The 17,251-nt window shown below is 33.4% G+C and overlaps 1 protein-coding gene across 7 annotated transcripts in view; it reads left to right on the top strand.

Annotated features, from left to right (window-relative positions):
* PTPN13 (protein tyrosine phosphatase non-receptor type 13) overlaps window positions 1-17,251 on the top strand; it is a 229,190-nt gene that overhangs the window by 106,769 nt on the left and 105,170 nt on the right. For 6 of the 7 annotated variants that reach the window (XM_045056128.1, XM_045056127.1, XM_045056125.1 and 3 more), the window contains exons 6-7: window positions 1,890-1,977; window positions 13,018-13,581. In XM_045056128.1, the coding sequence (XP_044912063.1) occupies window positions 1,890-1,977; window positions 13,018-13,581 (652 nt within the window). The remainder of the gene's footprint in view (window positions 1-1,889; window positions 1,978-13,017; window positions 13,582-17,251) is intronic. The other variant, XM_045056126.1, reaches the window with a different exon arrangement.

Genomic DNA, 17,251 nt, shown 5'->3' with positions numbered 1-17,251 from the left:
TTGCTCTTGCTAGTATCACTGGACAGAACTCCCAATAGCTACCGTTTTGTTTTTTAATGTTTACTTATTTTTGAGAGAGAGAGAGAGAGAGAGAGCAAGGGAGGGACAGAGAGAGAGAGGGAGACACAGAACCTGAAGCAGGCTCCAGGCTCTGAGCTGTCAGCACAGAGCCTGACGCAGGGCTTGAACTCATGAACCATGAGATCCTGACCTGAGCTGAAGTCAGATGCTTAACGGACTGAGCCATCCAGGTGCCCCTGGATTTATAATCCATATGCAAACAGGTTTCACCAATGGAACAATATTAAAATGTGTGTGTGTGTAAACAAATATGTATGCATTCCCCTGGTGCCAGATTTAAATAATTTCTGTTCATCATTATCTCTCCTTTTTCTTGGAGTTTTTACTCTAATTGATCATCTAAATAAACCTAGTGTTCTAATTTTTCATCCCTAATCATGTGGAATTTGATCCAAGTTGATACACTTTTATTTATTTTTTAAAGGTAATATGCTTTTTTTCCCCACCAATACATTTTTATTTTTTTTTAATTTTAATTCCAGTATAGTTAACATACAGTGTTATATTAGTTTCAGGTATACAATATAGTGATTCAACAATTCTATACATCATTACTCAGTGCTCAGTTGCTCATCATGATAAGTGTACTCTTAATCCCCTTTACCTATTTCACCCATCCTCCCACCCATCTCCCCTATGATAGGCTTTATTTTATTTTATCAATTTTTTAAAGTTCTTACTTTATTAATCTTCTCATGAGAAATCTGCACAATCACCACAGTCACTGCAGAATCTTTCTTTTCCTTCTGTTGTCCAGTCTCCTGCTCACTGCTAGATACTTCATTTCTTTTTGTCAACACCAATAATTGGCTTTTGCACTGTCGCCCTGACTTTCTTCGTTCTGTTCTTGTGTTCCTTTCACTGTTTTCTTGAGGTCTTTTTCTTCTCAAACAGGCCATCTCTTTGTTTGAGTTCACTTTTCTTTGCATAATCCAAGGAATCAAAAATCATGCCAAAGCCAGTTGTTTTACCACCACCCGAATGAGTTCTGAATCCAAATACAAAGATGGTGTCTGGTGTCGTCTTGTACATTTTGGCTAGTTTTCCCCAAATTTCTTAGGTACTGTTGCCTTTTGGGGATGAAGAACATCAATAACCATTTGTTTCCACTCAAGTACTCAGTTGGTTATGAACTTCCCAGTCCGGATAGCTAACTGTGTCATTCATGATGGCAACCAAGCTTCAAGGAGCCAGGGAGGAAGAAAATAACATGCTTTATTTCAAAGGAGTACCCTTAGTTAAAGTTATTAAAGCTTAAGACTACTTAAACATTTTATTATAAAGGAGATTTAAAAGAGCATTGATTTAAATTTGTCATCCCTCAATATGTCATTTAGTTTAAAGCATTTCTCAAATGTAATTTCTTGCAGGAAAAATCTGGTAAATTATTTTTGAAAATAATTTAAGTCAGTACCCTCAATGCAAAGTTAAATCAGGAGAAAATTTATTCTACCAGAATTAATATGATTTTAAAATTATAATCTAACTTGAGAGAGTAATGTAATTATCAGGAAAAAAAAAAAAAACTCTTCAAGTTACTGTTTTCAGATGGAACTCATTTTAACTACTTCAGTTTGGCTTTCTTCTATAACTCGGCCTTGCCTTTCATTTCCTGAAGAGTAATTGGCCAGAACTGAGCTACATAAATCCTGTTGAAGGAATACAAATTAACAATAGTAAGTGTTGAGTGTCTTTAGTTAATGTTTTACTCCAAAAATTGTCTAACTAATGTCATTCTGTAGACAATTACCATGAAAACAAAAGGCAGGTTGTTTTGTCAAACTTGATTTTTGATTATCTGTGTACAGACAGATCAACTTTCCCGTAACAGTGAACAAAAGCCTGATCGAAGCCAGGCTATTCGAGACCGATTGAGAGGAAAAGGATTACCAACAGGTAAGAATATATTAATGGGAAACTTTTGAACTTTAACCTTATTTCATTGTTTCTTTTATGAAATCATATTTACCTGACTTGGAAATCTGATAATTGTGACCATAATTAGAATACATGTATGCAGGGGCGCCTGGGTGGCCCTCTCTCTTTCTCTCAAAATTAAATAAACATTTAAAAAAAACAGAAAAGAATATAAGTATGCAAAGTGGAGGCAGGGAACCGACAGGAACAGTAACTATATTAATATATAAATCCTTTAAAATTATGCAGAAAACATTACTAAGACAGCCTGGACTCCCATAGTAAATCATTTCCTTTCCAATATTGTTATTATAGCAATAATATAATTTATTTACTTTATCATGGAATTTTATATTAAAAATAAATTTTTTTTGAGAGAGAGAGCGTGAGAGAGCAGGGGAGAGGCAGAGAGAGAAAGGGAGAGAGAGAATTCCAAGCAGGCTCCGTGCTGTCAGCCGAGCCCGTGCGGGGTTCGAATTCATAAACTGTGAGATCAAGACCTGAATCAAAACCAAGAGTCGGATGCTTAACCAACTGAGCCACCCAGGAGCCCCAAAAATGCATTTTAAAGCAAGGTGAAATAAGCACATGAACACTATTGAAACAAAGTTTCAGAAAGCAACATTACTTTTACTGCACTCTATTTTGTTTCTTTGTTTCTTTTTTTTTTTAAGATTTAATTTTATTTTTTTAAGTAACCTCTACACCCAAACTGGGACTTGAACTCACAACCCTGAGATCAAAAGTCCCACCCTCTCCCAACTGAGCCAGCCAGGCGCCCCTACTACACTGTTTTCTATTCTATTTCTTATTTTAATCGGAATCACAACCCCCTAAGTCAATTTCATTACCAACTAATTTTATGACTTGCAGTTATCAAATACTGTTTTAGGTTATAAGATACTTAGGAAATAAAAACTAATGAAAAGTGGTTTTGCTGTTACAAACAGCATTAGATAATTATGGGTCCTATATAATCACTTTTTTAAGAAAATGATTACAAATCCCAAACATGTAAAATGAAAGCAGAAAAAATTAATGTTTACATGAAAATTTATTTTTGTGTTAAATTTCAAGCTTGGCTTATTTATGAAATGAACTTTTGTTTTTGTTGATTATCTTTGTTCTCTATTTCTCAAGCAATATTGACAATTATGATAATCTAAACATGAAAAATATTTTATAGGTGAAGCATTTTATTGTCTTAAATCTTGGGGCTGTGCAAAGTAAATGTAAATATTGCTTAAATATATTCTAATAAAACATTCTAATTGATAATAGATTAAAAAGCTAAGATGTTTAACTTTTTAATTTAATCAGATAATCAGGGCACAGCTGTCTTAGTTAAAGCCTACGAAAAAAGTCTCATTGTGAAACCTAAATATAGCCACTTGATTATCTGAGCCAAATGTTTTACAGAATTCAGAACTCTTATATTGAGAAGGAACAATGTTCCCCTCAGCAAGTGTACTGCTTATCTTGAGAAATCAAGGAAAAGCAATAAAATCATTTCTGATGGAGTGATTCTGTAATGGTTTAGTTAGTTAAGTGGCTGTTTTGGTACTTCTGTTTTACTTATGGAATAAGGACTACTTTTTTGAAAAAGTACCTTTGCTTTCATATCATCAATATAATCAATTTATTTCTGGTTACATAAGGTTACTTTTCTAATACATATATTATTTATGCATGGGTCAAAAAAACAGAAGGCAGACTATATGTGTGTATATATATATATATGTGTGTATATATATACACTATATAGTATAATGTAGTATAGTGTTAAAATAAAGGGAAATATTTTTACCTTCTTCTTGTAGGTAAAAATATTTCCCTTTATTTTAACACTATACTACAACTTGAGATATTGATATAGCGTGAACTTTGGTGCCAAGAAGAGCAGCATTTTGTTAATCCATCAACTTTTCAGTCAGTCTCCTGTTTTAGAGCTGAATAATAATAGAAAATTATAGTTAAATGTCAATGGCAAGCTGGAAGAGTCTTTTTCAAGAAGTGACATAGTGAACACTTTAATAAGTGAATGTTAGATTTAAAAGAAATGATTTTTCTTTCTCTTATTTATCATCTTTCTGGTTTCTCCTCCCTTTCCCCCATCCCTCTCTCTCCTTCCCTCACTCTCCGTTTCTCTCTCTTCTTCCTTATTTCTCATTCCTTTCTTTCTCCAATCTTTTTCTGGAATTCCCTTCTATCATCTCCTACTATCATTAAATGGCCATGTTATAGAATTGAAGTTGGTTTTCTTGTTTGTTATTTGTTGAGTTAGTAACTATAATGTTATATTATTAATTGTTAATTTTTAAGTATTTTTTTCCTTAAAAAAAAAGAAATGTTCCTATATATATGAGTCCCCCATTTTCTCCCTGTCCATCATATATTCTACAGAAAACAAAAAAGATCATCATGCCATATTTAAAGACTTAAGTGTTAACATAGTTTAGATTGTATTACTTTCAATCACTCAGAGTCTTATTGTTACAGACAGTAATTATTACATACTATTTTAGTGTTGATAGTTTGAGCTGAATCTATATCTACTCTAAAACATACTTTAAATAGAAAGTTATTTTATTGCCATTTACATTTATACATATTTATACATATTTTTTAATAAATGTGTATACAAAATTAAGCTTTCTGGGCATGTAGATGCTAAGGAGAGAGAATACCTATTATATTAAGCACACAAGTTTTTGTAGATGAAAAATGAATATTTGTCAATTCAATGGATATGAGAAAAAGTTTTATAAGACTATTAGATTTCATAATACATTTGTAATACAATTTTAATGGTTCCATAAAGAAATACATAAGATCTATGATTTATTGTTTTAGATAATCTATGTTTAAACATTAAGTTGTATGCAAAGTAAAAAAAAAAAAGCTGTAGTTCACCATCTTGGCTCATATTATTAGACTGTTTTCTTACTATAAAAACAAATATATCAGAAGTTTTAGGGGCGCCTGGGTGGCTTAGTCAGTTAAGCATCTGAGTTTTGATTTTGACTCAAGTCATGATCTCATGGTTTGTGAGTTTGAGCCCCACTGAATCAGGCTCATGCTGACAGTGCAGAAGAGCCTAGTTGAGATTCTCTCTCTGTCCCTCCCGCACTCACACACATGCACTTTCTCTCTCCCTCTCTCTCAAAATAAACTTTAAAAAAAGCTTTAAACCAAATTATTAATGCCTTTTGTGATTTTGTTTTTATAATATTAAGAGGTATTCAGTATTATTATCTAACAGTTCTTTAGAATGGTTATGATTCATAGACTATCCAAATGCAGATAATTTTGGCTTGACTGTAGTGAGTTTAAAATTTTGACAGAGAAATCTTTAGACTGTCCATTGATTTTATATCTAGTCATATCCTTTTATTGGAGAATTAAATCTCTATACCAATACTCAGGAGAATTTGTAAGGAATTACAATTTATCATTCAGATAAACCAAATTTTGTTTGTGTTTACATTTTGGATAGAATTAGAGGTCCTTATACTTAAACAATAGCCTTTTTTACATCACGTGTCATGGAAGAGTATTCCTCAGTTCTTAGCCATTGCTTTGCACAGTAGTATTACTGCTCAAGGGCTCTCTTAATTACCTTTAACAAATGTATAAAACCACATCTCAAAGATAGAATCAATATAATATACCACTTATAGCCAGTACCAGACAAGCAATTAGCAGCTAATAGTCAATGGTATATACTAATATAGCATATATAGTTAATATAAAAACTTTAAGATTAAAAAAATTACTTTGTGAAGAAGAAATATTCTTCTAGGACACCAGTGTTACTTTTGGGCAGTGCCAGGGTTTGATTTTGTGTTGTTGTGTTTGTTTGTTTGTTTGTTATTTTTTTAATGCTTGCTTGCTTATTTATTTATTTATTTATTTATTTATTTATTTATTTATTTATTTATTTATTTATTTATTTTGAGAGAAAGGGAGAGTGTGGGCAGGGAGGGGGCAAAGACAGAATCCCAAGCAGACTCCGCAATGTCAGTGCAGAGCCTCATATGTGGCTGAATTCCATGAGATCGTGACCTGAGCCGAAATCAAGAGTCGAACACCTAACCAGCTGAGCCGCGCAGGTGCCCAGGCAGTGCCAGTTCTTAACTGTCAGTGGCCACTTGCAGCACAGGACCTTGTTATACTACATCAGTACTAAAACATTCTCTTTGATGCAAACCAACCTGAAACCTTTATGTAGTGATAGCTTTAGTTTATTAGGTTCCTAGCCACAGTTTTCAGTAAAGAAAATTTCAAAATGGGCAGTGAGATACAAAATTAGGTTAAAAGAAGTAAGCGATTTTAGGGTTAACGCCTGTATCTAAGTGATTTGGTCGTTAGATTGAAACTTAACAATGACATTTTTTATCTATCAGTAAATGACCTTAAAAGGTCTTTCCTCATATCTTACCTCTCAGATCTGTTACAAAAGCTTAAGGCCTAAACTATTGGGCTGTCTGCCCCCATTTTGTTATTTTATACTGCCAGTGCTGATAAAATGGCTTCAGTAAGCAGAAAGAAATCAGACGTTTCCTGCCAAGCTTAAGGCGGAAACCTACACCATGATCAGATCAGCATGATAGTGCTTCAGAACTTGGGTGTATTGACAATATCATGTTTCTTTTTTTATGTACTTGAACACACTTGTGAGGACAGATGGGTAATCGGGGAGCCTCTTTTAATACTGAAATGTCATTTTGAACTTAGCTTCTAGGGGACACTTGAATTTTTGAGTCTTGTGTGAGGGGAAAGGTGAATGATGGTATCCAAGTAAGGATGATGTTAATCATATATAAAAAATAATTAAACACAATGTACTTTACAAGGGAGATTTTTTTTAATTTAGCTAAAATAAATGGACTATGTTCTATTAGGAAGACTTTTTATATTCTTAAAATCTTTTATTTTTATTTCTTTTCCCCATTTAGTTTTTAGCAAGCTGTGTATTCTCCAGAAGGAAAATGTTTATGGATTCATTTTATATTTGGATGCTCATAATTGTATGTAAAATAATTGTATCTGTAAACTCTCTCTGAACTCGGAGCCTTTTTGAGAGATGAAAAATCCACCTGTAGTCACCATTTATCCTGTTTTGAATAATTTGATTTTTTTAAATTATACAATCTAAAACTTTTGTTGGGGATCTTTTGATTTCTGGTTTCATGATTTCTTCTCAAAGGAACTTTTAAATTCCCCCTTGGTAGATAATTATATGCTGAGGAAAATAAAGCAGAAATGAAAGGGAGGAGGAATTTAGAATTTTATGTTGCCCTTATTCAGAAGATCTCATAATAGTTCATTAGGGGTTAGTTCATTTATCCTGTCCTCTTTAAGAAGAAAGCATAACAAGTTATGTCTATGGTTTTGTAAATGAAGTGAGAACATAGAAATTAAGTGGCTTGCCCAAGCTCATGGATTGAATTTGGTAAAGCTAGAACTAAAACCCAGGTGTTTTGACAGTAATCTTTCTGGTAGATTATGCTACCTAAATTGGCTTTAAAAGGTTTCAAGAAGTTATGCATTCAATCCATTCTACAATCATTCTTTTGGAACATCTTTAATCAGGAACTAGAAATACAAAAACAGGTAAGATGTGGTTTCTTATGTTATTGTTCCAGTGAGGGAGGGGTGAGGAAATGAGTGGGAGTGATGACAGATACCAATATAATGGATAATTTTAATATAGTGAAAGAAATGCCCTACGAGAGGGCCAGAATGCTCTATGAATATAGTGACAGGAGCTAGTAATTCTCCCAGGATGGGAAAATATTAAAGAAGTTTCCACCTGAACGCTTTTACGAGTAGTTCCAATGGCACTGCCTTCAGAAATAATTAACTTCCTATAATCAAAATGGGTAGTGAGCACAGCTCTTAGATGTACTTAATGTTTTCAGTGCTGTTTACTGCCTGTTAAATAAAATAATTGTAATAGCCCAGCTATTATATGTATATACGTAATACATATAATAAAAATATCTGGAAAGCAGTTGAAGAAATTGCACTTTATGCAGCCTCAAATAAAGTTAGTAAGTAAGGGGCACTGGTGTTAACAACAGTACATGGTTCTCGCTCGTCTAACAGACTTGTGCACCTAATAAATGAGTCTGGAATTCCATGTTTCTCCTCACTTAAAGGGCCAGATTCTATATTTGAACTCTCATTTTTAGTTCCCAGATTAGTGACATTTTTCCCACAGTGCTTTAGCAATTCAAGGCAACCATAATATGTTCTTTGATGTTGTATATATTTTATCCACTTGTGAAATGTTAATCAGGCAAATACATACCCAGTTGTATAGTTGAAGATAATGAGTCTCATTGACATGACAAAATGCACTGAGACTCCTGCCAGTTAGTAATATGTGATTTAAAAATGGTGTGTTTAGGGGCGCCTGGGTGGCTCAGTTGGTTAAGTGTCTGACTTCATGATCTCACAGTCTGTGGGTTCGAGCCCCACATCAGGCTCTGTGCTGACAGCTCAGAGCCTGGAGCCTGCTTCGGATTCTGTGTCTCCCTCTCTCTCTGCCCCTCCCCTGCTCATGTTCTGTCTCTCTCTGTTGCAAAAATAAATAAAAACATTAAAAAAAATTTTTTTTTAAACCTGGTGTGTTTGTACCAGCCCAAATCCATCTCTCTGTTACCTACCTGAAGGTTGTCTTTTTTTTTTTTTCCTCATCTAAAAAGCAAACAAAAGCAGTCATAGGCCAATAGAGCCACTGGAGAAACCACTCCAAACATCTCTTTCCTAACTCTTCTTTTTTCTTCCTTCAAAAAATGATCTACACTCAGTTTCTGCCTTTAATGCTTTTGTGGTTGATAGCTCTTACAATTTTACTTTAGAGCATATACATACCAAGTATATACATATCACTTTGAACCTTGTTTCACATGTCCACAATTTTTTGCCCATTTTCCTCAAGAGTATCAATCCCTCCCCCATCCCTTCTTTCTTTCTCACTCCTCTTCCTATTACACCATTCCTTTGTTTTATTGGCTATCAGAAGAGACATTATTATGGTTCAAAACTATCTTTTATTAGTAATAGTCATGAGACTTTACGTTGGCTATCATAATGTGATTTTCAGACATGGAGAGCAAATTGAACCATGGTTAAATTTGGCATATTTTGTAGATGGAGAGCAGCAAAGTAGTGCAAACTTTTAAATGGATTATTTTCTTTTATTTATTTTTTTAATTTTTTTTAATGTTTATTTATTTTTGAGAGAGAGAAAGAGACAGAGTATGAGCAGAGGAAGGGCAGAGAGAGAGGGAGACACAGAATCTGAAACAGGCTCCAGGTTCTGAGCTGATGCAGGGCTCAAACCCATGAACCTTGAGATCATGACCTGAGCTGAAGTCGGATGCTTAACTGACTGAGCCACCCAGGCGCCTCTTAAATGGATTATTTTCATTATAATTTTGTCCTACCTCACAGAATTTAAAAATGATAATTTTCTGGACTTTTAATAAATAGGAACTGAAATATTTTTATATCTACTACTTTGCATAAAGACAAAAACCTAGCATTTATAGAGCAGTAGTTATTCAAGAACCACCTTATTAGCAATTAGTTTTAAATTTTATATGGCTGGTGAGAAGACGTGGTGCTTTTAGGATCCCATGCCCATTAATATATTGTTAGTAAATACTTATGACCTAAAAGAGAATGATAAATCTACCTGTTATAGATAGAATAAACTCATGGCACATATGGTGATTATTTCAATAGTGGTCAGAGTAGGCCTCACTGGAGAAGTCATATTTAAAATAAAAGTATAGAATAAGAAACAACTAATCATGAGAAAGGTCTGGACCATTCAGGGCAGAGAAAACAATATGTATAAATGTCCTAACATAGAAGAGAGCTTAACAAGAAAACCTGTGGCCTGGATGGAATAAAAGAAGTGGAGATGAGACTAAGAAAAGATTCAAACAGCAGACCTGAAAGGAGTTCGATTTTATTTTTGAGTATAATACTATGCCTTTGAGACTTATTAAAAAAGGTAATGGCATCATGGAATTTATCTTTAAGAAGATAACTCTGACTGCTGAATAGAGACTGGTTGGATGAAGAAAGAAGGGGGGAGGCCTATCCAGAAGCCATTGCAGTTTTCTAGTCAAGTGGTAATGTTAACTGGGAATAGGGTGATGCCAGTGAAAATCGAAATAATCACATGGAGTAAGTTATCTTTGAGAAGTTAAATAGCCAGTAGTTCTGATGGATTTGATATGGGCAGTAAGGATGATGAAGGATTTCAGGATGGTGCCTTTATTTCTGTTTTGAGCAATCAATTGGATAATGATGCCACTTTCTGTAACTGGAAAGATTGGTGTTGAATGGATATCTCTGGATATGGGAAGCAAAAAGTTGGTTTTCAGCATGTTCAGGTTGAGTGCTTCTAAGATTTAGTAATAGAAGTTCCAACTATGTAAGAATGGAGCTCCCAGAAGACATTGGTGCCAAGAATTTAAATTTGGGAGTTATCATTATATAGATAACACTTAAAGCCTTGTTAGCAGATGAAATTATATAAGAAAAGAGTGAAAAGATAGGGTTCTAAAACTGATATCTGAGGACATCCAACATTTGAATATCTGATAGAGGAGGAAAAAGCAAAGACTAAGAATGAGCAGTCTAAGAAGTAGGAGAAAACACTCTTGTAAAGAGAGGATTGTTCTTTATTAAGTGACTATCATCACCATCAGTTGTTGCTGATGGGTACTTGTTGCTGTAGAGGTAGGTAGGATATGGATATAAAATCATTGGATTTGGCAATATGGAGGTCATTAGTGATACATACGGAGAGTTGCCCAGGTGTGGAGGAGTTGGAAGTTAGCTAAAGTCAGACTACTGAATGAGAAGTAAGAAATTGGAGACAGCAGTGGCAAGAGGGAAATGTGGTAACAGGGTAGAGGTTTTGTTTAGTTTGCTTTTTATTATAGAGACATTAAAGCATGTTTATGTACTAATGGTAATCACTCGATAGAAAGAGGGGTTAATTAACATGGAGGACGGAAGTTAACCAAAGAAGCAAAATCTCTGATAACATGAAAGGAGAGGGGATTGAACACGTATTGGGAATTGGCCTTCACCTCGTAAAAGATTTCATCTTTTGAGACAAGGGAAAAGATTGGCAGACATGGGTAGATGTATAGAATTAGCCATGGAAAAGTGAGAAAGCTCTCTTCTGACAGATTCTATTTTCTGGTTGGAATATGAGATAAGATCATCAGAAAAAAGAAGAGGGAATTAAGGTGGGAAAATTGAAGAATGAGAAAAAGTGAAGCATGGTAGAGAGTGAGTGAAATTACTATTAACACATGGTGCTGAGTGTCCAACTTGTTTGACTATGAATTTATGACATTGCCAAAATACTCACTTGTTTGATTTTCTCTAAGTTTGGCTACTTGTTGGTAGCTAAGTGGTAAAAGAAAGCAGATTGTTGAGTTCGTCTGTGGTTGTATGACCCTTAAGTCCTTTCAATTCTTATTTTTTATCTAATATTCTATCAATTTTGAAGAATATCTGTTCTACATTTTTAATAAAATTCTAAATTAATGAGTTTCAATATGTGGTTTAAGAATGTGATTTATCTCTAAAATACTGTAACATAAACATGTGTTTATCAGTTTTAAATTATCTTAGATTAGAAGCTAGAGTCTGTGATAATCTATGTCTAGATGTGGTGTGGTATATTCTCAGTGATCTTGATATGACATGCCCCAAATATTGATGTTATACTTATTTGCATTTAAAAAGATCCATGTTCAGGGAAACATGAGTTGCAAGAAAAGCAAAGTATTTGAATCTAATTCTCCAGTAAGCAGTTATTTGTGGACCATTCTGAAATAAATTCACTTTTCTAAGATTTTTAAGGTAAAATTTGAAGTCAGGAAATTAAAGCTTATAGCTATCTCCCTGAAGAGGCAATTGACTTATACAGACCAATTACTAAGCAATTTAGTATTACTAGGAAAGTTTTAGTCATTATTTTATATTGTGTACATAGCAAATAGGTTATTAGAGAGGGATCACAGAAGGTCACACAGGAAATCTTCAGTGTTTATGGGCTACTGGGTTAGTAACTCTGAAGTATTTTTCTACATTTCTTTTTCTATAGTGGAGCCATAAATATATGACTTTTTTGTTATTCACTTTATGGATTTCAAAAATTAATTTCTGGTTGGACATTTTTGCTGTGTCTCAATGCATTTTTAGACTCGTGCCTTAGAAAAATTAGAATGGCTTACCAGTTTTTAACTACATCAAAGACTAAAGAATAAAAAGACTTTATTCCAGTTGACAAATATTGATGCATTATGTTTAAGACAAAAACTATTTTAGTACCTGATGGTCTGCCATGGAAAAATTAAGTCTTTTACATAATTTAAACAATCAAATTATCTGGATTTCAAACGTTTCTGAAAACATATCTAATTATAATAAAATTTTGATACTTAAGGATTCTAAATGCTACAGTCCTTTTTTCATCCAGAATATAGCAAGAATTCTTTGTTTCTTCTTTAAAAATATTTACTTAAATGACCAGAAAAGACCAAGGCTTTATGTTGAAGTGATACATGTTTGAATTATACCTTTAGAAGTTAAAGGAGTATACTCTACCTTCTATTATTGTGCCAAATCATTTCATGGATAATTAGTATTCTGCCAAGTTGGATAGTATCAGAAACTTTTGTCTAGTCTATTTTTAAAAACCAAATAATTCACCTTTGAACATAAAATAATACTGCTCAAAAAAGTAAGTTCACTACATTCTTGTTTTCATTAGGTAAGAAACATTGGACCACAAAAAGTTACACAAACATAACTTCTCTTTCCACTTCCACTATCGGCACCATCCCATGTCATCTCTGATCCTCCATTAGGAAATTTAGAAAATTACCAGCACTTTCACTGTCAATAGTAAGATTACATTCCAGTTATTTTCTAAAAATTCTGTACATACATGATAGATTCTTATCATTCCAGGAAGAAGCGCTACTTCTGATGTACTAGACATACACAAGTCTCCATTCTCTCATCAGACCTTTCTTAACAAAGGGCTTAGTAAATCTATGGGATTTCTGTCCATCAGAGATACACAAGATGAGGAAGATTATTTCAAGGACATTTCATCAGATAATAATTCTGCACGTGAAGATTCTGAAAATACCTGTTCCCCTTACCAGTTCAAAACTAGTGGCCCAGAAAAAAAAACTATCCCTGGTATTGATGTGCTTCCCAAGAAGAAGATTTGGGCTTCATCCATGGACTTGCTTTGCACAGATGAGAGAGACTTTTCTGGGGAAACCGGTGGATTCCGACAATATCTCCCTGAAGCAGTAACAGTGAGGACTTCAACTACTCCTAGAAAAAAGGAGGCAAGATACTCAGATGGAAGCATAGCCTTGGATATCTTTGGCCCTCAGAAAGTGGATCCAATGTTTCATACTCGAGAATTGCCCACTTCCTCAGCAATATCAAGCGCTTTGGACCGAATCCGAGAGAGACAAAAGAAACTTCAGGTTCTAAGAGAAGCCATGAATGTAGAAGGTTAGTAATTTTGTGTGTGTTTGAGAGAAAATTGAATTGAAATATTTAAAATTGTGTTTTGAAATAAAGAAGGGTTATTAAACCATTCCACAAGTCTTATTTCCACTGTCAAACCTTTATACCCAGGTTAGTCTCTTTGTCGGTTTCTGTTCTCCTTTCCACCAAAACTGTAATAGAACTGTATTGCTCCCACAAAGTCATCTCTAGTAAGCATCCTAGTCTGGGCACTTTATAGCCCTACAATATTTGGGGTAGTAGATTGTTAAGATTGTAATCTTCTCAAGGCAGGAGCCATATTTTCTTCTTTTTAATCCTCCACAGCACCGCCTATCATGCACTGTTTCATAAGAGGCTTCCCTAAAGGACTGGTTCATGGCAATAAGAGGCAGTTAATCAAAATCAGAAACTCTAGGGAGGCAGAGTGGCATGGTGATAATGCAATAGTTCCCAAACCCCAGCTTCAAGAAACAAACTTAGGGACACAACTCCTGAAGATCATAATTTGTTTGCTCTAGAGTGAAGTTTTAAATCCATATTTTAAAAGTCATAGTATTTAAGTTTATAGATCTAAAGACAGACAGCCTAGGTTTGAATTATCTATTACATCAGTAGCTACATGATCCTTACTTCGGCGACTGGGCTTAATCCCTCCAAACGTAAGTTACCCCATCTGTAAAATGTGCTTAACCAAAATAGATGAATTAGGTAATAAATGTGAAGTGATTAATAAATCAAATTATTACAATGTTAGTATGAGGGGCATAAAAAACAACTTTATAAATGATAAATTCCTTTTTTTAAATGTTTATTTATTTATCTTTGAGAGAGAACAGGGACTGGGGAGGGGCAGAGAGAGAGGGAGGGAGACAGAGAATCTGAAGCAGGCTACGTGCTATCAGCACAAAGCCTGGCATGGGGCTCAAACCCATGAACTGTGAGATCATGACCTGAGCCAAAGTCAGGCACTCAACCCAGTGAGCCACCCAGGTGCCCCTATAAATGATAAATTCTTATTATTTGCAAGACAAAGCTCTGGTTCAAAATACCTGATTCACACACAAACCTCAATATATTGAGTAGAATAAAATTATGTTTTAGACATATGGATAGAGGCTATTTTTAACTTAAATAAATGGAAGAGAAAACAAAATTAGACTTACCAATCTAATCCTCTACATTTTTGAAGATTAAAGCTATGTTATCTTCCAAAGTTTGTCCCAGACAAACTTTGGGACATAGTTGAAATGTCACTTTAAGGTGCCTTCTAGTTTAGCAAGAGTAGTGGCATAATCAATCGTCATATTCATGTTTAAGGCCATTGTTCCAGTGGAATATTTTTGATTCATAGATTACCTTTCAAGTGCTTTGCTAAAGGTTTGTTCTGTTACTTAAGCTTAAGCATAGCCCTGGGCTGAACATACTCTACATGTTGTACTTTACTTCTAATAAAAGAAGCTTTGCTTCTTTTTTTTCAATTCAGGAATTGCAAATTAGTGATGAATTTGAAATAAAGGAAATTATCAAACACTTAATTGATATTATGGGTATATATATATATATATATATATATATATATATACACACATATATACATACATGTATATATACATATATGTGTATATATACATGTAGGTATATATGCATTTTTAAAAATTAGCCACCTTTATGAGATTTTTGTATATAATCTTGATCTGAAAACTTTCAAGGATAGAAAATAAGAACTTAGAAATGTGTCTTATGCATGATTTTACTGTTTAACTCTGATGAGTAAACTTTTAGAGTTATGACAGCAAACAATAGGCACTTTCTATAGCTTAAGGTCTCCTCTTTCAGAAGTTGTACTTCATGATTATTTAATGTTACACAACAGCTAGCATATGAATAAAAACTTCGCCTGACCTTCTTATGAACATGCCTTCATAGAGACATTGATGTGAAGAATTCTTGCCCATCATGGACAAAAAAAAAAAAAAAAAAAAAAAACAACGAAACCCTTAATTATTAAGTAGATAAAACCATGATAGTCTCAGAGTATAAATAGTGGAGATACATACCGATATAGATGACTAGTTCTAACATATATGTGTTTTTTAACATGTGAAATATATTTTATTAACATGCAAATATTAAAAATTAACTCATAATTTCTAATGTTCTCGTGTGTGTTTCAAAAGAATATTTACTTATTATTTGGTAAATGAATAGTAAGTGTGTATTAGTGAAGTCTGAGGAAAAATGTGTTTTTTTTAACCCCTTGAACCTTGGTTTGAGAGTTAAACAGTAAGAAATTAAACACTAATGGAAATATATTTAATGTGTTAAATTTCACTACAGTAGTTTGATATATTTTGTTTGAATAGGTAATTTTTTATTACCTATAAAATGAGTATTAAGCTAAGCAGTGTTTGCATATGAGTATTAATGAGTATTAATGAGTATTAAATTAATTAGTAATTTACTCATTAAAATACTCATTAAATTAATGAGTATTAATGAGTATTAAACTAAGCTCAGTTTGCATATGAGCCTTTTATCAGGGATTGTGTGCCAGGCACATGTAAAAGAAACTTGTTTGCATCTTGTTTCCAAATATACATGTTTATCTACAAAGATGATGTATATAATGTTATTGACACTTATTTGTTAAAAATGTTAACTTGTTATGAAACCTAACTTCCAGATTTAGGAATTTTATATTTATTACAAGAAATACAAAAAAGATTTCTTTTTCAAAATAAAATATGCTTTGAATTGTTTGATTCAGGACCATTTCCATTCCGAAAGGCTATTGACAAATTTTCAAAAACATTTGTTCTCACAAAGAATCTATACATTTTTCCCCAGAGTATATTTTATAATCAAGTTAAACAAAACACCTTGAAAATGTTGGTATATTTTGGAAATGCTTACACCATCTTAAAAAAACTCCATTATTATACAGTAACTTGTAAGTAGTAATAAATTATATTTGCTTTAGACAAAAAATATTCTTCAAAAAGAATGTTTCATGCTTATAATTCAAAAGCAATTACTCTTAGTTACTTAGTTGAATACTTTGCTGGTTTTATGCTGTGTTTTTTCTAAAAGTGAAATAATTTATATTAGCTGTTCAAACACAATTGCAGATTGCTATACAAAGATTTTAGCTAGTATACAAAGGAGAAAAAAGAATTGAAAATGATACAAATCCCATTTATTTCATTTAATTCTCATGAAAAGTAAGCTCCATAGATCCCTTTTATGTGTGAGAAATCAAGTAGAACAGTGGATATTATTAATGTACACCTATCTTTTTAAATATTCTTGTTCTGAAGCATTTAACGGGGCACGTGGGTGGCTTAGTCGGTTAAGCTTCCAACTCTTGATTTCCGCTCAGGCTATGATCTCATGGTTCATAGAATCGAGCCCCACTTGGGGCTGTCTGCTGGGAGCAAGGAGCCTGCTTGGGATTCTTCCTCTCTGCCTCTCTCTGCTGCTTCCCAGCTTGCACAGCGCACTCTCTCTCTCTCAAAATAAATAAACTTTAAAAAAAAATAATAAAACATTTAAAAAAATTAATAGTGCTCTGTACAATTTTTGTGATCTTTAAATTCGGCAGTTGCTACTGGCTATCAGTAATTTTTGAATTAGAAGAGGTCTTGGAGCTCAATATCCCTGAGCTTGTGAAGAT

Source organism: Felis catus, chromosome B1 (assembly GCF_018350175.1).
Source record: "Felis catus isolate Fca126 chromosome B1, F.catus_Fca126_mat1.0, whole genome shotgun sequence".
Taxonomy (NCBI): domain Eukaryota; kingdom Metazoa; phylum Chordata; class Mammalia; order Carnivora; family Felidae; genus Felis; species Felis catus.
This window is presented reverse-complemented; position numbering and strand designations above follow the sequence as displayed.